Source organism: Dermochelys coriacea, chromosome 9 (assembly GCF_009764565.3).
Source record: "Dermochelys coriacea isolate rDerCor1 chromosome 9, rDerCor1.pri.v4, whole genome shotgun sequence".
In the NCBI taxonomy this organism is placed as follows: domain Eukaryota; kingdom Metazoa; phylum Chordata; order Testudines; family Dermochelyidae; genus Dermochelys; species Dermochelys coriacea.
The window spans coordinates 16,924,656-16,951,996 of record NC_050076.1 but is presented as its reverse complement, the minus strand read 5'-3'; the positions used below and the strand labels follow the sequence as shown (position 1 = coordinate 16,951,996).

Here is a 27,341-nt window from a genome sequence, read left to right as displayed (position 1 = left end):
TTTTACTACAAATGAATTAATTGATGATTGCTAGTCTAGTATAGTATTTCTCAAATGTGGCCACCAGAGGCTTTTCTAGTGGCCACAGCCTCTTAGGCAGTGACTGGGGGCCAGGTGCAAAGCAGTGGCCTCTCTCCCAGGGCCATCAGCAGGGATTTGGCACTTCCCTCCCACTGGAGCCACAAACGCCACAGGAACAGGCAGCCAATGTGAGTTCCCCATCTTCCCAGGGGCAGTGAGGCTTGGGCTTCAGCCCTGGGGTGGGGAGCAGCAGGCTCTGGTTGTGGGGGTTTAGGCTCCAGCCCTGGACCCAGGCTGTGGGTGCTAGCCCTTGGCTCACCCCCCCACCACACACATCCCCTCTGGCCCCCACTGCCTCCCATCCATTGCCCTTGGCCCCTGCTGTTTCCCTACCCACCTTCCCATCCAGGGCTTAATTTGTCCCCTGGCTTGCCAGGGCTGAGTAAGTCTACTGTGAAAATTGATATTTGTATGTTTGTTAATATCACTTTTCACAGCCTCCCAGCTAGCTAGTAAATCTGCTGTGGAAACTGATATGCAAGTTTATAACAAATTGATAACAAATATTACTTTTCGCAGCAGCAGACTTACTAGCTAGCAAGTTTTTTAAAAAAGCAACCAAAGAGCAAAAGAAACAACAAAAGAGACAAGAATGTGCAAAACACCTTATTTGTGTTTCTATTCTGTTTAGGTCTAGTAGAGAATAGAGACAACTGTACATTATTTTTAATGATTGAGTCTGCAAAAAACCTCTACATAAATAAATTACAATGATTTGGACATGTATATGTGCATATTTATTTGGTTTTCCTATAGTTAAGTATTTTAGGAAAAATTGTCAGAACAGCCACTAGCAAGAGTTGGTGGCTGTACTCTGAGGCCACCAAAAATGTATTTTGAGAACCCCCTGGTCTAGTACATCTCCTTGAAATTTACATACAAGTAGATTGACTTGATTACAATTGTAATGCCTTTTGTTAAATTGTTATGGATCATACAATATGGTCATCAGGTTGATTGGTCTGTCAGTGATACAATAACAGAGTGGGATAATTTAAGATTTTGCATTACAGAAGCATGGCAGGCTGATACATTTTGTCTGATGCCTGGCAAGCCAAGGGTTAAAATCTTGTTCCAGGTAGTTAGCAACTAGATTTGTAATAATTTCCCAGGAAACAACTGTTTTCTTATCAAAGCTGATTGTCTGCAGTCACTTGATTCCCCTCACAGGTAAGGTAGTAAATTAACAATAGAGAATGAACTAGAAAATAACATACTGGGAGCTGGAAGAAACAGTAGATGAAGCACGTGTTTGACTAAATTGCAGGTATTGTTACCCTATATTATTTGAGCTCTAGTAAATGCAAGTCTTAGGTTATGGCTATACTACAGACTATGCCAGCATAGCTATGTTGCTGTAGCTGTGCTGACATTACCCCGTAATGTAGATGCAGCCTTTATCGAGGGAACAGATTTTTCCCATTGGTGTAGGAACACGACCACTCCGAATGATAGTAGCTACGTTGACAGAAGAAGACATAACTGTGTCTACACTCGCAGTTAGGTCAGTATAGCTACATCAGTCATGGATTGTTCACACCCTTGATCAACGTAGCAATGTTGACCTAATTTTTAAGTGTAGATCAGGCCTTATTCCTTTGTTTAATGCTGATGAATAGAAGTTCAAAATTATGTTAGGTCCAGATTTGAATGTGTGAATTCCCTTTTTTTTTTTTCTGGGGGTGATTAACAAGTGCACTGACCAGCTTGTCACAAACTGTTGCATTATCCTATAATATTTCACTCCACCTACCTAAAAGCAGTGACAGCAGGAACAAGGTCTGTAGCTGATTGTCAGGAAAGAAAAACAGATCTAGAAACTTCTAACTGTAAGATTGCTTAAAAGAATAATTTAGACAAAGAGCTACCATAGCTCTGTGTTTCCTTCTGGTTAATTATTGATGATCTGTTTTGCTGCCTACAGAAACAGGTTTAAAATTACACCCATATTAGTGGATACAGGGGAAAAAATGAGAATAGATCACCCAGGCTTCCTGAGTATTCTACATTACTGCAGAACACTCCTCACCAAATTACTTGTCTACCCTGAAAAATTGAGTAGATTGTCCTAGCAAATTATTGATGACACTTTATCCTGTTGCACCTGAATGCTGTAGTGAAAAGTGTAGTGCATGCAGGTTTCAATCATTTGTTGAATTCAAACCTGTTAATTAATCATAACCTCAAAACAGTGGTAAATCACATAAGTGCTAAAAAAGGATTTTTGCAGTGAGTTTCAGCAAGTGCTGCTCTAGTTGTCACTTCTGCTCCCAAAACAACTGATATATTACCATTAAAATACCTCATCCCCCATGTATCTCTCTATGTAACATCTTTTATTGGACCAATTTCTGTTAGTGAGAGAGAGTGAGCTTTCAAGCTTACACAGAGCTTGACTCTCTCACCAACAGAAGTTGGTCCAATAGAAAATGTTACCTCACTCATCTCTGTAATATTCTGCATTGCAACAAGGCTACAATGACACTGCATTAAAATAGGAATTGGATTAGGCTCAAATCCAGCAAAGCATTCAAGCATGTGCACAACTTAAAAAAAAAGTGCTCTCCTTGTTTTCACACACCACGTGAGGGAGGAGGCGGAAGTAGCAGTTGTTCTGGTACAACCTACCAATAGCTCATCTTAAGTGATCACTCTTCTTACAGTTTGTATGATAACACATTGTTTCATGTTCTCTGTGTATATAAATCTCCCCACTGTATTTTCCACTGAATGCATCCGATGAAGTGAGCTTAGCTCATGAAAGCTTATGCTCAAATAAATTTGTTAATCTCTAAGGTGCCACAAGTCCTCCTTTTCTTTTTGCGAATACAGACTAACACGGCTGCTACTCTGAAACCTACTAAAGGTAGCAAGCTCCCCATCCTTAACTCCTCGAAGTGAAGAGCACTACACCCTTAAGAAACCTCTATCAGACACTTCTATTTCACCCCAGGCAGATCCTTCCCTATAAAATCCCAACACCCTCTATACCTTCACCCGCACATACTACTGGACTGTGGCAAAGGTAGAGAACAGCAGCAGTGAATGCCCCCTGATTCTGAACCTTAGTGACTACAAGCCCCAGAATTCCGTACGGCTTTTGCCCATTCCCTCTGTAATACACCCCCCCCCCGGCAGCTGTGGACTGTACCAACTGCGGATAACAGAGGCATCATTGCTGTTGCACACCTTCACTTTACAGGATCCGAGAGAAGGTGGTGGCAGTTCCTGTCTTTTTCTGCACAGTTTGTCTCCGGATAAATCGCTTTGGTGCCTGTTTAAGGAGATTGGTGTTTGTTTCCGCCTCCCCCCTTCCTTCCTCAGAGCGTAGAACAGTCTCCTCAACAGGTGCGCACTGGACGAGACCAAGGAGGCAATTGATAGGGGGATTGGGTGGGTGGTCCCCTTGCTGCTCTCGCCGGAAGTAGTGGTGTGTCCCCTTCCCCCCCCCATTGCTGTGGCGTATTGGCTGATCCCGCCTCTTTCCCTCACCGGACTGGTTTGTCCTCCTCCTCCCCTCCAAGCAGTGCTTCGGCCCTGCCTGCCGGGATGGGCCCTTGGCTCGGCCCGTCACGGGCGGGGCTGACTCTGAGGCGCTCGTAGCGGCAGGCCAGAGGCGGGGCGGAAGAGCTTCCGGAAGCCTGGGCGGCGCGCTGCGTGCCCCACTGCAGGGGCCGCCCTCGGCGTCGCTCGTTTCCTCCCTTTCTGCTCCTCCGGTCGCCTCGCGGGGCCGGGGCGATGCCGACTCAGCGGGACAGTGGCGGCGGCAGCAGCAGCACCATCATCATGTCCCACCCGACGCTGGGCGGGAGTAGCCTCGGCGGGGAGAGCGCCCACCAGGTCCGGGTGAAAGCCTACTACAAGGGGTGAGTGAGACGGCCTGGGCGGGGCGCCTGGCGGACGGGAGCTCGGTGGCTGGGGGGGGGGGTACCCGAGTGGGGGGTGGGGAGCACGGGGTGCGAGTGGAGTCTGGGGGCCAGGGGGTTGATTGGGGGGCAGGGCGGTGCTGGGGCGGTTGGGGGGAAGCGTACGTACTGGAGTGGATGGGGGCGGGAGGGGGGCAGCGGCCTGTGCGGGGCGGAGAGCTGCGGGACAGCAGCGGTAGGTGATATGCGTAGGGCCGTGGGGTGGCGGCTACCGGCACTTAATGGGCAGGTAATGGAGCAAGGCCTCAGGGGAGAGGGTGAGTCTACAGTAGGGGAGGGGGATATCGGCAGTCTCTGCAGAAGCTTGGCGCGAGGGGAAATTTGGGGCTTCAGCGGGTGCCTGCAGTGATGGTGGTGGGATTCCGGAGTTGCATTAGCATGGGCCATCAGAGGAAGCAGGAAGGAGTATTTGCTGAAGCTGAAGGAGATCTAAGGGAGATGGGGATTTGCGGGGGGGGGGCACCCTCGTGTAAGTTAGAACTATCACGCTGACTAAATAATGTGAACTTTTGGGCTGGCTGACCTTATGAGTCAGTGATTTGAAAATACTCATGTTTTCTCCCCAATGGTGAAATAATGGGAATGCCCCATTTTTTTTGGAATGTTGTTCTTGGCTGGGTGGGAAGGAGGGGAGCCTATGCTGTTGCTTGTAACAATGTTCGGGGTGGTTTTCGATGCTAAACTTCTGTCCCTTAGCTTATGCAATACACCTATAGACAGTGTTAAACTGTGCTTCAGGCAGTGCTGCCAGTTGCTTGCCAGTTGCAGTATTTTTCAGAAATGGTTCTTAAGCACTCTTTTGAACACAGTTGGAACTAAGAGGGATTGTGCTCCAGGGAACATCTTGGGGGTGGTGGGTGGTGTCTTGTTTTATGAAGCTGCTTGTGGGAAGAGCACTCAGGAGAGAAGTGAAGAGATGAACCCATTCTGGCTCTAGATCATCAGCTGTGCTCATTGCAATGGCGTTACTCACAAATATGAATTTACTTGGGATAACCTTTTCCTTCTTCCCTCCCAGATGTTCTAATCCATTTTACAGCAGCTGACAACTGTTCAGAATGAGCACATTCTGCTTGATTTACTTATAGTATTTTTAGAAATATTTGAATTATTTACTTTATGTACTAAGGTAATGTGTATAGGTCCCGACAGAGATTGTGACTCTATTGTACTAAACAGTGAACAGATACCTAGGAAGAGACAGCATGTGCCCTGAAGAAATCACAATCCAAATAGATAAAACATAGGTGAAAGTTCATGTCAGATAGAGGTACACATGTAGAGACCATAACATTTCTTGACAGAAAGTTGGATGAAGGTAAAGCAGCAATTGTATTAAGTTTGTAGTGCTTTCCATTCAATAATAGTGAATATTTTAAGGCATGTCTGCAGTTTCATAATTTTAGAGGAAAGTTAAAAAGCCATGTGTAGACTGAGCACCATAAACCTTTTCTATATTTGATCGTTGTCACTCAATTTCATTCCTGACCTAATGTGTAAAGGAGTCTGTTTCTGGGCTTCTGTTGACCAAAGTCTGTCTTAATTATGCCAATCAGTGTGATTATTTGAATTGGCATTACTCAAAAAAGAATTTCATTGTTAATGTCTCGTTTATTGACTCTACCTGAGTGGTGTTAATGCAGTCAGTAGTTCTTACTAAATCTGGAACTAAAATGACTCCCACAGGGAGTTGGTTATAAACAAGCTATCTGACTGGAATGCCTTAGTCATGATTTGTATTAAGGTCTTACATTTTGACAGGGGTTTTTTCATCATGGGATCCCCTATTTTGATTTCTCCTTCCCCACAGCCAAAATACTTGTGGCTAACCTACACGCTTGCAGACTTTTCACCTTGCACCATTGAGAAACTTAGTGTGCAAGATATTCCCTACTCCTATTCCAGGCCTCTGCAGGCTTCGGAGCTGAGGACCTGAAATTCTGAACTCCTGTGTGCCACATAGCTTTCTTCAGCAGTGACAGTAACTCAAGATAAAACAGATCTTTTACTCAAACATTTACTCGCTAGAGTGGTCATTGCAGTTAGAGCATAAAATAAATTCCTAAGAGTGGGAGGTGGCAAGAGATACAACTGTTGCTAATAGGACTATTTGGCTATGTTAAGCACCTTAGCCATATTCTTATTTACTTACTAGTAAAAAAAATTTTTACATGGTACTTGTACAGTGACATTAATAAAGAATTCAGCAACAACAAATTAAGAGTCAGCACCCATTGGTATAAGCATGTGGGCTCTCGTGTACATTTTCACCACTTTGTGATTGGAAGGTTGTTGTGATGGGCCCATACTTTAGTGTACTTAACCTATTGTGTGATACCAGTTATCAGTGCTGGGCAATAATAAAGCTTGTATGATCTCTCTACTGTAGAAGTAGAGGAATAAATTATTAGTGACATGGTTTAGAACAGCTAGAAATAGGATATGCAGTAATTATGCTATTGTATGCAATGATGAATCCTGTAGATCTATCATTGTTAAAGGCAAGTTCTGAGGACTTTTATTATCCCTTATCCATCCAGGTTAAGATGAGACTGCAGGAAGTGCTGAGTAGTGCTGACCTTCAATGATTGGCATAGATGGAGAGTCAGAAAATTCTTTACCTATTTTTCAACAGCATAAACTCTAATTTAGACCAGGCTTGGAGCACAGTTAGATGACAGGATAAAGATACTTCAGCCCCCTCAACAGTATAACTTACACCAATGATGAAAAGTTAGATTCCCAGGAAAATTAGTAGTCAGTTAAAATAGATCATGAAGATATCCTAAGTGAATGCATAGTAAAATAAACGGAATTCTTGTTCTAGTATCAAGACTAATTAATCATTAAATATACTGGGGATAATGAAGGACCACAGAGCATAAGTAGTCTTGTCCCAAGAACAAGCAAGAAAATATTTGTATCATGAGCTTCGTGGTATGTTAACTTGCCTTTTCTTTTTTACATTAATATAGCAGCATTAAGTAGGAAAGGGAAGTAACTGTTTAATATATAACCAAGGAGCCAAAACGTAACTCAGCAGATACTTGAATGTGATTTGCTGTATATCTTCATTTTAGAATTCTTTTCCGGATTTTAGTGGTATTGGGCAAATTATAGCACGTGAGTTAGTATGAAGTTAGTAGAGCAGAAAGCTTTTATCCACTGTCTTGACCAAACTTCTTATGGTCTTCTGTGGAGGAATATCTTAAAAGGTTTACTCCTCTTACTCTTTCTTTTCATAAATATCTGTCAGTGCTGTAAATACCTCACTGTAAAAATTAATCTAGGTAGGAGGATGACTGGGTCTTCAGGAATGGTTAGCAATTAAATCTCACTGTGCAGGAGTACGTGATCTTCAAACCTTGAAGCATCCATTATGAGAAGGGTCACTTTAAATCATGCTCTAAAGAGTTCCGATTTAGTACTGGCTGAGAATATTGAAAGAGCAGACTCATTCTGGGAGTCTTATATTGTGACTTTCTGAGTGATGTAATTAGACCTCCTCAGAAGCATGAATGTTTGATGTGGGAGCATGATAAATGCGTGGAGGAGTTTTTTTCCAAAGCATCTAGATGTAAGATTCTAAAGAATTTAGTCTCTATCTCCACTGTGCATAATAGTTAATCTTAGGCTTCCATGGGAGACCAGTGGTATAATAAACAATGGGATAAATGTGTCCGTTGGATTTAAAAAAAAAATGTATCTGTTAAAGGTAATCAAAGGCTGTATATAAAATGACCTTTAAGGATAATGAAGAAAAGCCATTTGATCTCAATTGAAAAGTGGGAGGGCAGCAATAAGGTGTACTGCATATCTTTTTAGATACTATAACAAATCAGTTTTTGAGTCTTTACTGCACGGAATTCCAGGAAAGACAATAGTGATAAACACAATTTTGGTGTAGCTCATGATTTACTAACTCTGTTGGAGAGGCTACTCATGTGAAATGTTGCTTTAAGTTTTTTCTTCCGGGGTGGAGCAGGCCTCTTTTATTTACTGAAGGAGGATCCTATTCATCTTAAATCTTTATAAAGAGAGCTTTTGAATATTTATTTTAAATGCAAGGTATTCAGGCCATGGTCTCTCTGACTGTATTTGTACAGGTCCTTGTAAAATAAGGCCTTGATTTGGGCTTATGGATATTACTGAAATTAAAATAATAAACTCTGAAAAATAGAGTTTTTATAGTGGAGGTGTTTACACCACCATTAAGGGTTAGCAAATAATAGAAATGTAGGCGTCGGAAGGGACCTTGAGAAATCGTCAAGTCGTGGCAGGACCAGAAACCTAGACCAGTGGTCACCAGCAAGTCGATCGCGATCTCCAGCAGTGTAGCTGGGCTGCCACTAAGGCAGGTTTGCTCCCCGTCTGCCCCGGCCCCACACTGCTCCTGGAAGCAGCCAGCATGGCCTCAGTGTCAGGGGCCTCCCTCTTCATGCTGCTCCTGCCTGCAAGCACCACCCCCACAGTTTCCATTGGCCATAGCTACCTGTTCCTGGCCAATGGGAGCTCCAGGGGTGGTGCTTGCAGAGAGGGGCAGTGCGCAGAGCCATGTGCCCCACACCCCCTCCCCAGGGGCAGCAGGGGTGCATTGACCCCTTCCAGGAGCAGCATGGGGCCAGGGTAGGCAGAGAGGCCACCAACTGGGAGCCGCCAGAGGTAAGTGCTGCCTGGCAGGACGTCTCACCCCAGCCCATAGCTCCCTCCTGGAGCCTGCACCCCAAGCCCCAGGCCTGACCCCCCTCCCAGAGCCTGCACCCCAACACTGTCCCAGCTCAGAGCCCCCTCCTGCACCAAACTCCATCCCAGAGCCTGCAGCCCCTGCCACACCCCAACACTCTGCCCTAGCCCAGAGCCTGCATTCACTCTTGGGTGTAACTGTCATTAATGGTGGCAGGATTAGTTAGAGCAGGTTGGAAGATTTCACTCCTGCATGGTGGGGGTGTTTGTTTTCGGAATACCTTGTTTAAATTTGGACCAATAATCCTCTCATTGGGTAACAGCAGAGGGAAGGGGACTTATCCCACTCTGCCATAAGCCATTGCAAATGTCAGGACAATCCAAACTGGCATATGGATTTCAGAGACTTAGAATAGTTGTCTTCTGAAACATAGTTAACTCTCAATCATAATTATGGCAGAAGCTGCCTCTCCTTTATGGCAGAACAGCGCTGTGTTACAAAGTCTGAAGGTAAATACAGGAAATACCACTGAGTGTCCCATTCATCTCCATGGGGTGTTTGCTGTGAAGCTTCGGTTTTACTATTTGCTTTATAGAAGGGTTTACAGGCTCCAGCTAAGGGCTTGTCTATATAAGAGATGTCTGTATGAGATATTTCCAGTTATACTAGTATAAACTATTATGGTTATACCCAGGGCTTAAATTCTCAGAGTATTTCCCAGAGCTCCCTTTCTGCCTACCAGATAGACAAAAAGCTAGTTGAGGAGGCTCCACAGCTGTATCAAGTTGTTTTCATACTTTATTTTCTTCTCTGACTGTACTCCTGAGATCAGTTGCAGGGTGTCTTCCTTTCCTGACCTAAAAAGAAAAGGAGTACTTGTGGCACCTTAGAGACTAACAAATTTATTAGAGCATAAGCTTTCATGAGCTTGAGCTGTAGCTCACGAAAGCTTATGCTCTAATAAATTTGTTAGTCTCTAAGGTGCCACAAGTACTCCTTTTCTTTTTGCGAATACAGACTAACACGGCTGCTACTCTGAAACCTTTCCTGACCTAGGATCTCACATATGGCTCAGCATTGAACATTGTGTGAGACAGTCCTACCAAGCTAATGAAAAGTAGCGTTGATATGGTCTGCACTTTGAGAGATGATCACAAAGGAGTCATGATTATATTCATGTGCGAGAAACCCCATTCACTTGATATCAGTAGATATTGATGCACTTTACAAGAGATTTTACAGGAGCTGGCATTGCCTTCTGGTGACTATACTTTTACTCTCTGAACCCACACACTACCGCTCTCTTATCCAATTGCAATCTATAGCAGGGAGCCTGGACTTCACATTCTCCGTGGAGTATGTTGGCATGCTGCGGCTACTTCCTAGGCTATAGAAATTTAACAGCAGCAGCAAATTGCTCATCTGTTTTGTCTATGAGCCTATGCTGCAAACTTCTGTAGAATTGGGATTGGTTGGTTGATGTGATGTCTTGAAACTCCATCACAGCTTCAGCTTCTCAGGCAAGCCTCTCTTGCTCCCCTGGTGCTTGCAGTCTCTGCTCAAAAACATGAATCTACCTCAGAGTTTTGTCTTGTGCGGTTTGGATGTTGATTTCCATGGACTGTAGCTCAAGTGACAGTTCCACAAACTCTTGTTGAGCGTCAGAAAATATGCCCAGGTTGAGTTCAAATTATATAACTGTCAAGTGTTTCTGGAGTCCGCTGAGCATCTCTCCTCCCCTCCCCCTCCCCTTTACTTTGTGCTTCTGCTGACTGCTCTAAGTGAAAAAAGAGACTATAATTCTTCCAGATCGCTTTCACTGCACGGCTACTTGATGCAACCCACCATGTTCCCAGAACAGGCCCAATTTTCAAGATTTCTACATGCCAAGTTGCCGCACATTCTTGAAGTTCCTTTGCGCTTTTAGGGGAGGCATAATAGAGAGTACAGTTTGTCCATAAAAACACTTTAAAAGTGGTTGACTCCATGAATATCCTGCACGGCGATGTGAACAGGGCAGAGCAGTGCAAGACAATTTAGGAAAATGCAGCTGTATCAGAGTAGCGACTCCATTTTTCTGACTTAGCATAACTGCAGCTCCATCACAAGCAAGAGCCACCAAATGTTCCTTTAGGTAAGCCTCTGTGAATCCCACTACATCCAATTTTTGTAGCAAGATTCTGGCAATAGTTGAGGCATCAGTGACTAGAAGCTCAATTAGGTCAACAAAACACATTCATAGGCTGCTCCATCTCCTCTGTTGCAAATCGTATGTAGACGCTAAGAGTGTAAGCTTGGCTCAAAGTAGTTGACTCATCAATCATTACTGCGATTTTGAACTTACAAGATATTATATTTTAAAATATTTTTTCTTCATTTCCTCCACAACGTGCTGCTGTACGCTAGTGCAGGTGACATTTGAGTGCAGAGTTTGCCCCATATTTAGTCTGTTTAACTTCTGAAGATCAATTTGTTTCAGAATTATCGGAGGGACAATTTTGTTTTATCAGTTGGTACGCAGTATGGAATACTTTGCAAGTTGGTTCAATATGTTGCGACTGCCCTTGCACTTGACACGCTATCAATTTATCTTTCTCTGTCTCACTGTGAATATTTTCTGTGGCTTTGTGACTGAGACTTTGAGAAAAAAGATATGAGCACAGAGGCTTCATTTGTTTTAATTTGCTGTCCCCATAGCTTGAAATATAAGAATTAGCCCAATCTTCAAGCCATGATTTCTGCTCATAGCTCTGAGAAACTGTACTCTTGTTTAGATGCTGCAACCCAGTTAACCTTTTTCTAACATTTCATCATGGGTTTATCCTCCCCTCCCCAATTCTTTCTCTTGGCTGTCTAACCAACACAGCAATAAGTCACTCCTGCCCCATTCCTGTGCGTCATAGTGGTGTTCTTGCTCTTCAGGGATACTCTGTGCTGTTTCTTCATCTTGATGAACAACAGTGTCACTAACTTCCCCCACTCTCCTCCTAATCAGTTTCCTCTTTCTTGTGAAAAATATAGTGCGTTTATTTTTTTATTCATGTTGGAAAATTGAGTACTATACACAGATATTAATCATACATGTAAGTCAGATGCAATTACCCACTGACTTTTGCCCTCATTGATTACATCAGAAAGGTGCGGTAGTTTACATTGTCAGCCACCCGTATCTGTGGTCTGCCAGCCTTTGAAGGGCTCCTGCTGCTCTCCATGTACAGTATATAAACTGTTAATTTGTCATAATTACCCCAAAAATAAATTGCATGGTACTCATGAAAATAAATTGTTGCATAATTTTTATTAAAGATGCATTTTGTATTGCTTACACCAGGGGTTCTCAATCTTTTCCTTTTTGAGCCTCTCTGTCCTCCCACCCCAACATGCTATTAAAAGCTCCAGGGCCCACTGGTGTCAGGGTGGCCTCTGGGTTTCAGCTGCTGGGCTGGAGGAGAGGGGGGCTAAGGGCTTCTGCCCTGTGGTGGGGCTCTAGGCTTCAACTGTGGGGCAGCAGGGCTCTGGGCTTCTGCCCCATGGCCCCCTGAAACTGATTACTGGATCCCAAGAGGGCCGCAGATTGAGAAGCGCTGGTTACACCACACAGCATCAGGCTGGAGTCAAGGTTGGAAAATATTTACTGGAGCTGTGCTCCGAACAGCTCTGGCTGAATTTAAGTCCTGGTTATACCAGTGTAGACTTGAACTGAAAAAAGCCAGTCTTATTCCAGAGTATTTTAAACTGCTTCTGAAAAGACATAACTTTAAACCAAAAAAGGGCAGACTGTTTTATACCAGAGTAAGTGTGTCCACTTGAGCAATTATACCAGCATAAGTTCAGTGGTTTAAATACATACCCTACTTTGTACCAGTATAACTTTTCTGGGTAGACAAGTCCTCAGACTAGGGCCACGTTGTGCTGAGTACCATAGATTGTTCCTGTCGTGAAGAGTTTAAGGTCTAAACAAGGCAGAAAAAGGGTGGCAGAAGGTGATGGCTTAAAAATGTCATGTTAGATCATTAATATATAGAAACCACCAACCACAAACATTAAATTGTGGAAGTAAGTGGCAGTGCTATTATTTGCTCGTCATTTTTAATAAAAAATACTTGGCTTCTCTGGGATTGCATGTAGAGCTTTGTTATAGTACCACCACTGTTTCCTACCCCAGCTCTTCACTGTCAATGGCTCATGTAATTTTTTTCTTGCATCTTTTTTCTGCTGCTCCCCTTTCTCCCGAAACACACTTTTTTTTTTTTTTTTTGGTTCCTCCATCTGTGTTCCTGTTCTTTGCTTCATGCTTTTTTTGCCCCCAAGCTGCTTCCAATAGTTGGAGCTGGTTTCCCACCTATCTGATAGATACCTTCTTAGAACCCACTTACTTCATGAATCCTTCCTTTGCTGGCCTCCTACCCAGTTATTACTGGAACTGTTAACGTTTTGTTTCGTCTGTCAGTATAAGCTCAAAAAGGGGGCAATGATTTCTTCAGTCTTGTCAATTGCTATGTACATCTACAGACTATATGAACATTTCATAACTTGTTACACATTTGTTGCAGAAAGAATTTATAGATTTTATTTCATTATAATTGATGAAACAAACAAGCTTCTTATATACTGCTTAACTAACCTTAACAGAATTTTTTTCTTTCTAGCTATAAATTATAGCATTTCCCTCTTCTCGGTCCAGCTTCTGTTGGTACTGGTTACTTGCATATATAGCTAAAATCTGTTCTGTCTGTTGATAAGTGATTGGTGTTTTCATGATGTCGCATGCATGTTGGAATGATGTAGGATAGGGCCATACATCTTAATCTTTCAAAAGTAGGTGATTACTCTTCCAGTTTTCAAACAGGTAATAAAATCATTTGAAGCCCAGGTTCTAAACTGCAGAAAATAAACCGGAGTGCTAATTAATGCCGTTTTAATGGCTTACAAAGGCAAAATTATTTCCCTAGCACTGGTGTATCCATGTTACACATGGATTAAAACAGATAAGAGTACAAGGAAGCACTTTAGTATGATCTTTTTGGGGAGACTTTTTTGGCTTTGGCAAACAAAGCAGTAGAGTTCAGGAAATGAACAACTCTGTAGTCCTGCATACAACATTGTAGTTTCTGAGTTTGAATAATTTTGTTAAATTTATTTCTCATTCAGGGACATCATGATAACCTATTTTGAACCTTCCATCTCATTTGAAGGACTGTGTAATAAGGTTCGAGACCTGTGCTTCTTTGATAATGAACAACTCTTCACTATGAAATGGATTGATGAAGAAGGTAAAGTGACATCACTTAGTTTCGTCTTGTGGCAATTTAGATCTCCATCCTTCTCCTCCTCCTCCTACATAAATTAAGAAGGTGTAAAAGTTCAGACAACAACCAGTCCTCCCTTTCCTCTGTAAACTTATTTTCTTACTGAAAGTATTTATTTATAAAACATCCATAATGGTGGTATCTGGATTCTATACTAAATAATTAGTTCAAAACAAAAACAATAGTAACCTTATTCATAGCTACCACTGAGATCAAATGTTGCAGAACCTACCCACCCTTCCTTCCTCCAACCCTAGTCTTAAACTATGGAAATGGACTTAAGCATCTTATTTACACTGTCTTAATGCAACTTATCAAATCCTATTGAAGTGAACCCCCCCCATTGTTTTCTGTGAGCTGTCAATCAGACCCCTTTATTCAAAACCTTATTTCTTCAAGGGAGAAGAGTGGTGCTGTAGAATGAAGGAAGAGTAGTAACAGTTCAGCACATACATCTTTCTGAGGAGCCGACTTGTAGAAGAGTAGTATACTTCTCCCATTATACTGATGTGGAAAGTTTGTTATGAGTGCATGCTGGGGATGGACACTAGTGACTATGACTACAAATAATTTTCCGTTTTCTTTTTAAAGAGAAACTGACTCTGTGCACAAATATCTACAGCTGTATGTACAAACTAAATAGATAATATTTCCATTTTGAAGAGAGGGCCTGAAAAACCATAATTTTTCTTTTTTTTTCTCCAAATGTGCAAAGGGGATAGTTTAACTTCTGCATATAAGGAATTTTCTTGGAACTTAATTTTTGTACTCAATCAGAATTGTAATATCGGTATTTTCTGACAATGGTCTTTAGCCCTATCCTAAATTAGAGAAGGGTGAAAAATTGGGCTTATTAATAGTGCTGTGGTTATGTTGAAATCTTTTAGTTTCATATGTTATGCACATTAGTTCATATATGGTGGGATTTTTCAGAAGTGTTCAGCATTGGCCTGACCACTGACTTCGCTGGGAGCAAAGTTCATCCCATGCTGATTGCGTTTGAAAATCCCACCCATATGTACTAAGTATAGCTCTTCAGTATACATTGTTTGTTTGCCTGCCTGCCTGCCAAAGAAAACCCTTAGTCAGGTTAGTTTTCCTAGAAACTTGTAATTTAGTTTATTGCACAAAAATTCCGTTCCCAAAGCTTTTTTTAAAATACCCTCAATACAGCTTGTTTATACTAGTATGTAAACTGACAGCTTATAATGCACATGCTTTTACTTTCAATTATTTTAGAAAAAAGAAAAGGACTTGTGGCACCTTAGAGACTAACAAATTTATTTGAGCATAAGCTTTCATGAGCTACAGCTCACTAGACTAAATTATTCATGCTTGTTGGGAATATAATACAGGAAATATGACGTTTAATAAGCAAGCAGTGAAACTGGCTTAAAACTGCCTGCGTAACAGTTTTATTGGAGTCACATACTCTTACGTGATTTTTCCTTTGTTTGTTACTAGGTCTAATTCTTTTAGCTCTTGTAAAAATAAAAAGCTTGATGTATTGTAACTTCTGTTTTTTTCACACAGAAACCTAGACCTACCTTAGCTGCTAAATGAGGAATTCAAAATGAGTATTTCTAAAGTGTTTATGAATGCATACTATTATATAATTCATTACTTCCAACTTTCTTTGAATGCATGCAAAACAGCAAATGTTGATGTTACTCCTGAAAGGATACTTGCTGCTTATTCCCTGTAAAATCCATCTCCTTTTTTTCTTCCCTTTGTGGCTTTGTTCATGTGCTCTTACGAGATTTCCTCTATTTATCTAATAGCACTTAATTGAATAACCTGCCATGATTCTTAATGTTGGGAGCGCACAGCTGAAATCTGTAGGTCATGTCGGAGCTAGCATAATTTTTTTTTTTTTTCAGAAAACTTTACTCACTGTTAGTGCTCTGTTAGCCTTTCACTCTAGACCTTGGGTGTATGCAAGCAGATGGGTGACCTATTTATGTTGTGGTGCAATAAGTCACTATGCCGTTTTGTGAATGAACATTTTTATTGTTCGTCTTAAAGTTTAAAGGAAAGATTGTGTGTGAATATGGTGGGGAGAACAGCACGTATTTCCCTGGCACACCTAGAAAAAGCTATTGGATGGTAAAGGTTTCATTCTCGAAACCTGTATTATCGGAAGCATTATAGGCATTAAATCTCCTTAGAGATATTTAATAGCATCTGCCCATTCTCTTGTATTTTTGAAACCTGTGACACAGTTCTCTGTTCCTGTTTGTTTGGTAGAAAAACTGGTTTGGTTTGATATTGCAGCACTATTGAATAAAAATAGTTCCTCTGGAGCACATGCATTTATGCAGAGAGTGGGCAGTTCCATGTCCCACAAAGGAACTGATTTCTCACATTGGATGTAGTGAGACGTGAAAATCTGGCTTTAAAGAGCATATAAATTATTTTAGTCTTGACACATCATAGCTTGCAGGAAAGAGGAAGTTTACATTTGCTGCCCAAACATTTTAGTAGGTGATCACCTAACAAAAATTGCAAAGGGTCGGGACTTTACTTGCGATATCAGTGATAAAATCATATGATCATGAGAACGAAAATTTAAAATATAGTCAAATCCACATTTTCTGTAGGTAAGTGTAAGGTAAAAAATGGTCAGGTCTGTTATGACGTCCCCATTCTGTTGTGATTCATGCTGCAAAAGTTAGGGCGAATAGTCCCTTGTGGGCCAAGGAGGGGAGAACTACATATTTATCATCCTTCAGATTTTGAGTTTGACTACCATTCGTTTTATATCTTCATCCAGGTTAATCTGAGGAAAATACTAGAGTATTAGCTGCCTTTTTTTTTTTTTCCACGTTAAGGTTTTGTGTCTGATAGGAAGGATGGAGAAAATATAAAGGCAAAGTGAACCCAGTTTTAACATTGTACATTTATGAAATATTAGAATGTGTGTGAAATATTGAGCAAAATCTTAATAGTCTCGTGGTGAAATAGTACCTACTCAGGCTCGTGAACCCCAAAACCACTCAATATTTGAGAGCTTTAGTGTGCCTTCCTCTTACTGGGCATCTCTTTTGAGGCTGAGGCAGTCCTGATTCTGATGGAAGTTGGAAGTGCACATACCTGCTGTAGGAGAATGTCGTCTTTTTTTCCAGATTGAACTAATTTGTTGAAGAAAGATCTAGAGATAGCAGACAGCCTTCCCATGAAATTCATAGCTCCCTTGAAAGTAATGCTGTGCTACAGCTACAATAATCTTTTCTAGCATCATAGACACTAGATGTATGTGCAAGAACAGCATGTTTAGGAAGAAACTCAGGGTTTGTCTACACAGTGCCAGTACTGTTTGAAACATGACTACATCAGTGCACACTAGGGAACTTTTTAGTGCACTCCAGCAGGGCCCACATGTACAGTTAGTGCATGACACACTGGTGCACACTGAAGTTTTCATCCCAGCTGGTACGCACTAATGCACAGTGTAGACACGCCCTCAGATCTGTAGCCTACATTTAGTCCTACCCAGTCTAAATGGGTGTGATGACAGGTCATATGTGTAAAGACTTGTAAATCAAAATAGTTACTGAGTAAATAAGTCTTAACTTCTTTTATCCTGGAGGGAGTTCAGATGGTGTCTCTGGAATATGATTCTTTCAGGATGACTATTGAAATATTAATATTGAGGCTAATAATAATCTAGATACTAGCATAAATATTCATAGTATTACTGTGATTTAAAATTAAGTGCCGTTAGTCTTGGGAGGACTCCATCACAATGCTGTATTCTCAAATTGAATTGATTCTTTTTTAGGAGACCCATGCACAGTTTCTTCTCAGCTGGAGTTAGAGGAAGCCTTTCGGTTGTATGAGCTAAACAAGGATTCAGAGCTTCTAATTCATGGTAGGATAGAACTTTGTCTTTCTCCTTACGCCCATGGGCCAGTACATATTTTTTTTTCTGTATACGTTAATACTTTATGGCCTCTCATAATATCTGAATATTGAGGATCCTTCTCTATTTTGCAGTTTTCTCCATCTCTCCATCACAAACATCAAAGCTTCATATGACAAAAAGCATACAGTGGCCTCATGGCAAAAAAACAGCCCCAAACTCCCATTGTAGTATGTCAGCACTTCCTTAATTGGAGGATACATACTTCTCATTGTACTACATTAAATACACCAAAATGAAGGATGGATCTGGCCATCACCACTGCTTGCCTGTTTATATTCACAGGAGACTGAGAGATGTATATCATGCAATGTCCTAACATATGTTTCCTGTTCAGTGCTTTAGAGTAGGGGTTGTATTATTAGGAAAAACAAATTTCACTTAGTTTGGGATTGTGGATGAAGCTATCTTTTTTGTTAAACTTGAAATTCTTCGGAAAGTCATGGGTCACGAGAGAAAATGATAGTATGTGCCACAGAATACTTGGTCCGTGCTTCAGTGAAAGTGAGACCACCCCAAAGTTCAGTGCCAGTCTGCTTGGAAGGAGGGGAAAATACCTTCAAAGTCCTGGATTTGGGAATCAATTTATTTCTGTGCACATGAGCAAGAATCATAATTTCTAACTCCAGTCATACTTGGTTATTGCTGTTGTCCTAATTACTGTTTCGTTTTTCAAGATTCCTAAAATGATGCATCTTTCTGCCTCCTAGGACAGAATTCTTAATGTTAACCATCTTCACTATGGGAAGGCATGGGGGAAGAGGGAAAATTCCATGTATTTAATGTAGTATCTGGCATTCACTTCTGAGAGTGTCTGTAGGCCATGAAGTAATGGGCTTAATTGGCAACAAGGGAAATTTTGGTTAGCTATTAGGAAATTGCAAACCATAAGTGTAGTTAAGCTCTGGAATAGACTTCTGGGGAGGTTGTGGAATCCCCATCATTGATGGTTTTTAAGAATCTTTCAGGGGTGGTCTAGGTTTAATTAGTCCTGCCTGAATGCAAAGAGCTGGACTTGAGGACTTCTCAGAATCCCTTCTAGTTTCTACTTAGTTCAAATAGATCACTACCCAAGTCTTTGCATACACGGTGACATACTGTAATACACTGGCTCTCAACCTTTCCAGACTACTGTACCCTTTTCAGAAGTCTGATTTGTCTCGTGTACTCCCGAGTTTCACCTCACTTAAACTACTTGCTTACAAAATAAAACATAAAAATACAAGTGTCTCAGCACACTATTACTGAAAAATTGCTTACTTTCTCATTTTTATCATATAATTATAAAATCAATTGGCATAAATATTGTACTTACAATTTCACTATATAGTATATAGAGCAGTAGAAACAAGTCTGTATACAATTTTAGTTTGTACTGACTTCACTAGTACTTTTTATGTAGCCTGCTGTAAAACTAGGCAAATACCTAGATGAGATGGCATACCCCCAGAAGTACACACATCCCTGATTGAGAACCACTGCCGTAATATGCTTTCATTTCTGCCTTGACTCCACTTCAGTTGTGACAGGCTGAAGTGATTTAAACTAGCACCATGTCTAACTCTGCTCAGTGGTCTACACTAGTGCTTCCTCTGTTACTATTTCCAGTGGAGAGTCCCGGATGCTAGGCAAACTGTGAAAAGTACTAGTGTAGGGAAGACCGTAAATGCCTGGTTAGTTCACCTTATGGTGCTTTAATGTCAGGCTGGAAGGAGGTTACTAGTGGAGTTTCTCAGGGATTGGTTTTGAGACCAATCTTTTTTAATTTTTTTTTATCACTGACCTTGGTACAAAAAGTGGAAATGCGCTAATAAAGTTTGGATGACGCAAAGCTGGGAGGTATTGCCAATACAGAGAAGGACCGGGATATCATACAGGAAGATCTGGATGACCTTGTAAACTGGAGTAATAGTAATAGGATGAAATTTAATAGTGAAAAGTACAAAGTCATGCATTTAGAGATTAATAACAAAAAATGTTGTTATAAGCTGGGAATGCATAACTTGGAAGTAACGGAGGACGAAAAGGACCTCGGAGTATTGGTTGATCACAGGATGACTATGAGCCGCCAATGTGATATGGCTGTGCATGTGGTCTTTGGATGCATCAGGTGATGCAATGTGGTCTTGGGATGCATCAGGTGAGGTATTTCCAGTAGAGATAAGGAGGTGTTAGTACCGTTATACAAGGCACGGGTGAGGCCTCATCTGGAATATTGTGTGCAGTTCTGGTCTCCGATGTTTAAGAAGGATGAATACAAACTGGAGCAGGTACAGAGAAGGGTTACTAGGAGGATCTGAGGAATAGGAAACCTGTCTTATGAAAGGCGACTCAAGGAGCTTGGCTTGTTTAGCCTAACCAAAAGAAGGCTGAGGGGAGATTGGGTTGCTCTCTATAAATGACTGGAGGGAGAGAAATTATTTAAGCTCAGTACCAATGTGGACACAAGAACAAATGGATATAAACTGGCCACCAGGAAGTTTAGACTTGAAATTAGACGAAGGTTTCTAACCATCAGAGGAGTGAAGTTCTTCCAAGGGGAGCAGTGGGGCAAAAGATCTATCTGGCTTCAAGACTAAGCTTGATAGCCTAATTTTGGCAATTAATTGATCTTTGACTATTAGCAGTAAATATGCCCAATAGCCTGTGATGGGATGTTAGATGAGGTGGGATCTGAGTTACTACAGAGAATTCTTTCCTGGGTGTCTGGCTGGCGAGTCTTGCCCACATGCTCAGGGTTTAGCTGATCGACATATTTGGGGTCGGGAAGGAATTTTCCTCCAGGGCAGATTGGCAGAGGCCCTAAGGGTTTTTCGCCTTCCTCTGCAGCATGGGGCACGGATCACTTGCTGCAGGATTCTCTGCACTTTGAAGTCTTTAAACCATGATTTGAGGACTTCAGTAGCTCAGACATAGGTTAGGGATTTGTTGCAGGAGTGGATGGGTGAGATTCTTTGGCCTGTATTGTGCAGGAGGTTAGGCTAGATGATCATAATGGTCTTGTCTGACCTTAAAGTCTATGATTCTATAACGTGGGGTATTTATGGTTGAGGTTCCTGAGCTCGGGTCCATGGCCTGGGGTTGGTCTGTAGAGAGCTTGCTGGTTACATGGTGCTGGCTTCTCAGTTACTGTTGCTCAGTTACCTTATTTGACATGTAAAAATACACTAAACAATTTCCTAATATGCCTTTGCCATATAGGCAACTGCTGTAGCTGCCACATGGACACTGCAACTAAAAATGAGTTGAGAAGTAGCCATCAAAAACGTTAAAATGTAGTTAATCTTGTAGGAAAAAGTCTGGAAAGTCTGATCTATAGATTTGGTAGCAATACAGCTCTTCTTATGAGTACTTGAAGCCAGTTTTTGTGTCCATGATAATATTAGATGAACAAACTTGCATTAATCGTTCATGTTCTTGTGAGGGAAGTATTGTAATCCACATTTTACATGAGGAAATGAAGCCAGAATTCTTATTACTTGCTAAAGGTCACAGAAGAAGTCAGGATAGTCTTAGAATGTGGGAGTTCCTGGCTCCAATTCTTTGCTTAAGCCTAGTCTCTAGCATAGCAAGAGGTCTGCAGTGAACTAATTCAGTACAGGTTGGCTTACAGAACGCAGGAGACCTCTCGAGCAGCTGTTTAAAAGAACCCTTTTCAAGGAACCTCATTGGCTTTACACCATAGATCTTTCATTGACCTTGACATCTGCTTTCTTCCCAGATGATGCAAGTGCTTTTTGTATCTGTTGTATATTTTGAAAATGTATCTTTATAGCTGAAGTAAAAGATTAATCTAAGCATTACTGTTTACCTTGCAGTGTTCCCTTGTGTACCAGAAAGGCCTGGCATGCCTTGTCCAGGAGAAGATAGTAAGTAGGCATTTTTGTAAAGGAAATACTTTCTGTAAATGGTCATTGTATGGTTATCCCAGAACATAAGCTGAACTGATTAAATAGTAGCTTTTTATTTTTCCTCTCTATAAGCTTCGATATAGAACCTAAGAAATTGAAACTGAAATGTGGCTATTACTCTTCTCAGCAGGCTATCCGGTTTTCCCCAAGGGTGGATAGCCATGATGACTAACAGTGCTGTCCAGTCTTATTAGCTGAAATGGCCAAAAAATCAAACTACATTTCAGGCACCTTTCAGGCCATCTCCCGTTGCTGTCTTTCCATGGACTCTGAAAACTGTATATGGTGCTGAAAATGCTTTACAATTCAATGAAATGGTGGAAGACGGAATTACTGTTTACCTCTTAAATTATATTCTTGGGAATTCCTGGTCGTGCCAATTGAAATTAATATTTTGATTAAGATTGGATTTGCCCAGATAACTTTTGAATGGATTATGTAGCTGGGGCTTTCCTTCCCCATGCTCCCCAATATATTTGATTTTTACAATGGTTTGCATTCAACTGCTGCTCTTAAATTAAGATTGCAGACCTGCCCATTCATCCTTGGATGTGGTCCCACCAGATCAGGCTTGTCGTGTTCATAAGGCAGTGTGAGGAATCTTGCAGTGTTGGTATGTGACATACCTTTTCTCTGACACCACAGAAGACAAGTCTCCCAGAGGTTGGGACTTTCAAACACATTCCTACGCAGATTACAGAAAACTAACAGTTTCTGGTATTTTGCAATTAGCTTCCTGTGCTGGGAAAATCTCATGAGAACCAATTCAGACCTTTACAACAGAAGTAAATCCACTTGATGCAAGTTGTGTGTTTTCATCCAACATGAACTTGTTCAAATTTTTGTGCTGGAAGGCACATTGAATAAATATTGTAGGTCTTGCTACACTCAAAGTTGTGCTGTATTTTGTCACTCCTGGATAAGAATTTACCTCATTTGTAACCACTCATGCCTCTTTGTATTACTTGCTCCAGCTTGCCCCCAACATGACAATTTTCTTTTACATGTCAGCTTCTCTTGGACAGTTACCAATTTGCTGGTTGAATATTGTAGGTGGATCTTTGTAGTCCTTGTCAGCAGTAATGAAGTGTTTTTTTTTGTTTTTTTTTTTTTTTTTTTTGGTCTTCTTGGGTATAGCAGTGGTTGTGAATTTATAGATTCAATTCAGCTCCTGCTCTTGAAATTTAAGGTCATGTTACCCAAGTGGTGTTAGTTCTCTACTAGCCCTTAAGAAAAGCCTCAGCTTTAACTTGGGTGCTTAAAGCTATAAAAAAGCATACTATTGGTACAAATTTTATATAGAAAAGTAGCTATATTTTTAGCTATCAAGGTATTGACACTGCATTTGTTAGCATGGTATCTGAGTGAATTGAAACATATTTAAAATTTATTTGATTTGCTTGACCATACACATGGAGAATAAGTGGCAATGCCAGTTTCTAAAAAACTGACTGTTGTCACAAACGTAAGTGGATTTGAGAAACAACTTAAGATGTGGTTCTATGTGGTTCAGTGTTAATCCTTTGCGTTCCTAATGTGGTACTGCCAGTGCAAAATGCATTGTGTGATGGCAGCTGTGGGCCTAAAATATCGGGATTATAGTGCAGCAAACAAAGTGTAAATCGGGGCACTCCTCTTTATTCTTTCAATTTAAATAAAATAGTTGCTTTTTTATTCAAATATTTGTAATACCTGGACAATCTCCAGTCTCTTGGCTCAGCCTTGAATGCTTTTAGACAATAGCAATTATTTGTAATTACTATCAGTGTTTGGAGGTTTTGATTGGTGGGGGCAGCACTCACGTCAGTGAAATGATTTTAGAGTCCTAAATTGTAGTTTCTGTTCATGGCAAGACATTCCCTTTGACATCAAATTCTGCTGGAGTAAAGACTTACAGGATTGGGCCCTTTATTTGTAAATTAGTGTGTATAAAGTGTCCATGAATGTGTTGTGGTGTATTGTTCATGCTTGCATGGATATAATTGTATTTTACTTATCTTAGAATCTATTTATCGTCGCGGTGCCCGGCGGTGGCGGAAGCTCTATTGTGCAAATGGTCATACTTTCCAAGCTAAGCGATTTAACAGGGTAAGACTTTCCATGCATAGTTGAATGCAATGTTAAAACCTTGATGCACTGGCCTTCTCTTCTGTAGTTGTATTATTACTGCCTCCAAAGATTAAAATGTTGATTGTCTACAGAAAATGGACTTTGCCCTCAGTATATCAAATAAGATGGTTCCTTCTATATACTTCCTGGTTATCAGAACTTACATAAAAGTAACTCAAGTTTTCATTTCTGGCTTCAACACCTCTCATTTCTTTGTTTATAGTGCAAGTAGTTTTTTGGTTAATCTATAGCATTTGGTCTTTTGATAACCCTATGCTTTCAGTAACATTTGCCACTTGGGCTATTTAAATGTTACACACTTAAATAGGTAAATTATAACCCAAATTCACTGATTTTTTTTAATCCAAAGCACACCAAAAAATTTAGTATTTCAACAGTACATAACACCAATATTCTTTTAATTTTGTTTGCAGAAGTTAGATGCTGGCACTGATTTTAAATGGCTGTGAGCTGGCAGAGCACTCTGGATACTGAGCTACCAATAGGCATTGTCAGTGTTTTGAACTCCAGGAACAAACAAGTTTGAGTCACTTGTGTTACAGGGATTTCTCTTTATGATTTACCAGTAAGAACTGAGGTGTTCAGCCAGCCCAGCCTCCATATGCTGGAGTAAGAGCAATCAAAAGTAACAAACGTGTATTTGTCATATTAACTGTAAGAAATTATTTACTTTTTAGGTACTTTTTTTCAGACTTGTTTAAAACATTAAACATGGTGTAAGAAAATCTGCAATGTGTAATGAGTAGTATTTGTATAAAACAGGTCCATAGGCAATAATATCTTCTCCCTTTCACCGCTGGACTCAAACACATGGAATTTCTCTCCAACTCCCTCCGTGACCCTCTCCAAGTCTGGTTTCTGCTCTTCGTTCCACTGAAGCAGCTCTTTCCAAAGTCTCTTGAGTGACCTCTAACTAGCCTTCTCTATGGTTGTCTCCAGTTGCTTTGTTAGTGTCATTTTGTGGATTGTCGTCGTCTTGTTTCTATCAGTGGGTATTGCCCAAAGCTCCGATTTTGAGGCCCTCCTACACACACCTAAGTGTACTGAAACTGCTGCTTATGTTAATAGCTTAATTACTACCTTGTGCTCCTCATCTATTATATCCATTAACTCCTGGGGGAATTCTTCACCAAAAAATAATTCTGCACACACTATTTTAAAATTCTGCATATTTTGTTTGTCAAAATAACACAATATAATGTCAGTTTCAATTATTTTGGTAATTTATTTCAAAATACCTGTCAACAAATATGTCTGTAATAATACAGACAACAAAAATTCAGGATATGTTTGACAGTTTCCTTACTAGGCATATTAATACAGAACTTTGAGTAGTAATTACTTTAAACTGTAGTATAGAAATGTATTTCCTGCACCCCTCAAAAGCAGTGCAAAGGGAGTCGAGGATAATGGAGCTGAGGGAGTAGAGTTGCCAATTTTCTATTTGCAGAAAGCCGAACATCCTTGTCCCGCCCTCTGTTCACTACTTCTCCTCCCCCACTCCCAGTCACTCACTCATTTTCACCAGACTGGGGCAGGGGGTTGGGGTGCAAGAGGAGGTGAGGACTCTGGCTAGGGGTGTGGTCTCTGGGATGGGGCCAGAGATGAGGGAGCTAGAGGTTGGGGCTGAGGGGTTCAGAGTATGGGAGGGGGCTCCAGGCTAGGGCAGGGGGTTGGGGTGTGGAAGGAGGTATGGGCTGGGGGTGTAGGCTCCAGAGTGGGGCCAGAAATGAGGGATTCAGGGTGCAGGAGAGGGCTCCCGGCTGGGGAAGGAGGTTGGAGTGAGGGCTCTAGGGTGGGGCCTGGGATGAGGGGTTTGGAGTAGGAGGGGGCTCTGGGCTGGGGCAGAGGGGGTTCAGGGTGTGCAAGGGGGCTCCAGGCTGGGGTAAGGGGTTGGAGTGTGGGAGGGGGGGTGTGGGCTCTGGAAGCAAATTTGGGTGTGGGACAGGGCTGAGGTCTGGGGCAGAGGGTTGAGGTGTGGGAGGGGGTTTAGGGTGTGGGCTCCGGGCAGTGTTTACTCCAGGCTGCTCCCGTAAACTGCCAGCATCTTCCTCTGTCTCCTAAGCATAGTGGTGCAGAATTCCCCCAGGAGTATCACTTGTTTTCTCTTGTCATATACGTAGATTGAAAGCAATTTGTTGCAGAGACCATCTTTCTTTAAGGGTACAGTGACAAGTATGATGGGGCCTAATTGGGGTTTGTATTCTACTGCAGAGATTCTCAACCTTTTTCTTTCTGAGCCCTCTTCCCTCCCGCCCCACAACGTGCTATAAAAACTCTGCTGCCAACTTGTCAGAACTATTTTTTCTGCATATAAATGTCAGGGCCAGCGTTAGGCGGTAGCAAGCACGGCAGTTGCCCTGAGCCTCATCCCACAGGGGACCCCACAAAGCTACATTGCTCAGGCTTCTGCTTCAGCCCTGGGTGCAGGACTCAGGGCCCTGGGCTTCAGCCCTACGTAGTGGGGCTTAGGCTTTCTGTCCAGGGCCCCAGCAAGTCTAATGCTGGCCCTGCTTGGCAGACCCCCTGAAATCTGCTCGCAGCCCCCCCCCACCCCCCGCAGGGGCCTGGACTCCTGGTTGAGAACCACTGTTCTACTGTAATATAAACAATGAAAATGTTGCTGGTTGTTTTCCTGTTTCTAGTGTTCATTTTTAATCTGAATTTTGTTGATTTGTCATCTTAGCGAGCTCATTGTGCAATCTGTACTGACCGAATTTGGGGCCTGGGGCGTCAGGGATATAAATGTATCAACTGTAAACTCCTTGTTCACAAGAAGTGCCACAAACTTGTCAACATTGAATGTGGCCGCCACGCACTACAACCAGTAAGTGAAATTATCTAGTAACTATTCTGAAATAAAACTTCATAGCGTAGTGGAATAGTAACTAGAGAAATGGTCCCCAAACTCTGCAATGCTGAGGACCTCAGTGGCAATTGGACAGGAGCCTGATAACTGCACCCAACTTGCATATCTATGTATTAAAAATAAATGTACATCCCTGCCTGTTGCTTGTATCTGTATTTAATTGATGCTACTTACTATTTGTATGATGCTCTAAATCTTCAAAATGCCATGAGGGAAAAAAATGGTTCCTCACATATCACTGTTGAATGGGAAAGTAGATCTCCAGTTTTACAGATGGGAAAATCTGAGGCACAGAAGGTGCAGTTTGGCCAAAGCCACACAGCAAGTCAACTATGCTTAGCCCATTATATCATGATAACTAGGATTAGCTGTCAGACATCATCAAAATATTGCAGATCAGTTTGTCTTCACCCTGCAATTAAAAAGGAGACAACTACAGCCACATCTTAAGAATTCAAAAGGCTGCATTTTGGGCATCCCTGAACTAGTCAAATGACTAGTAAGACCAT

At 41.5% G+C, this 27,341-nt stretch overlaps 1 protein-coding gene across 2 annotated transcripts in view; it reads left to right on the top strand.

The window, feature by feature from the left end:
• The first annotated feature begins 3,434 nt into the window (after positions 1 to 3,434).
• PRKCI (protein kinase C iota) overlaps positions 3,435 to 27,341 on the top strand; it is a 45,357-nt gene continuing 21,450 nt past the window's right edge. The window contains exons 1-6 of one of the 2 annotated variants that reach the window (XM_038415818.2): positions 3,435 to 3,947; positions 13,843 to 13,964; positions 17,782 to 17,871; positions 21,741 to 21,791; positions 23,836 to 23,921; positions 26,650 to 26,790. In XM_038415818.2, coding sequence (XP_038271746.1) covers positions 3,820 to 3,947; positions 13,843 to 13,964; positions 17,782 to 17,871; positions 21,741 to 21,791; positions 23,836 to 23,921; positions 26,650 to 26,790 — 618 coding nt within the window. In that variant the 5' untranslated portion in view covers positions 3,435 to 3,819. Of the gene's footprint in view, positions 3,948 to 13,842; positions 13,965 to 17,595; positions 17,602 to 17,781; positions 17,872 to 21,740; positions 21,792 to 23,835; positions 23,922 to 26,649; positions 26,791 to 27,341 lie in introns of those variants that run through there. The other variant, XM_043493027.1, reaches the window with a different exon arrangement.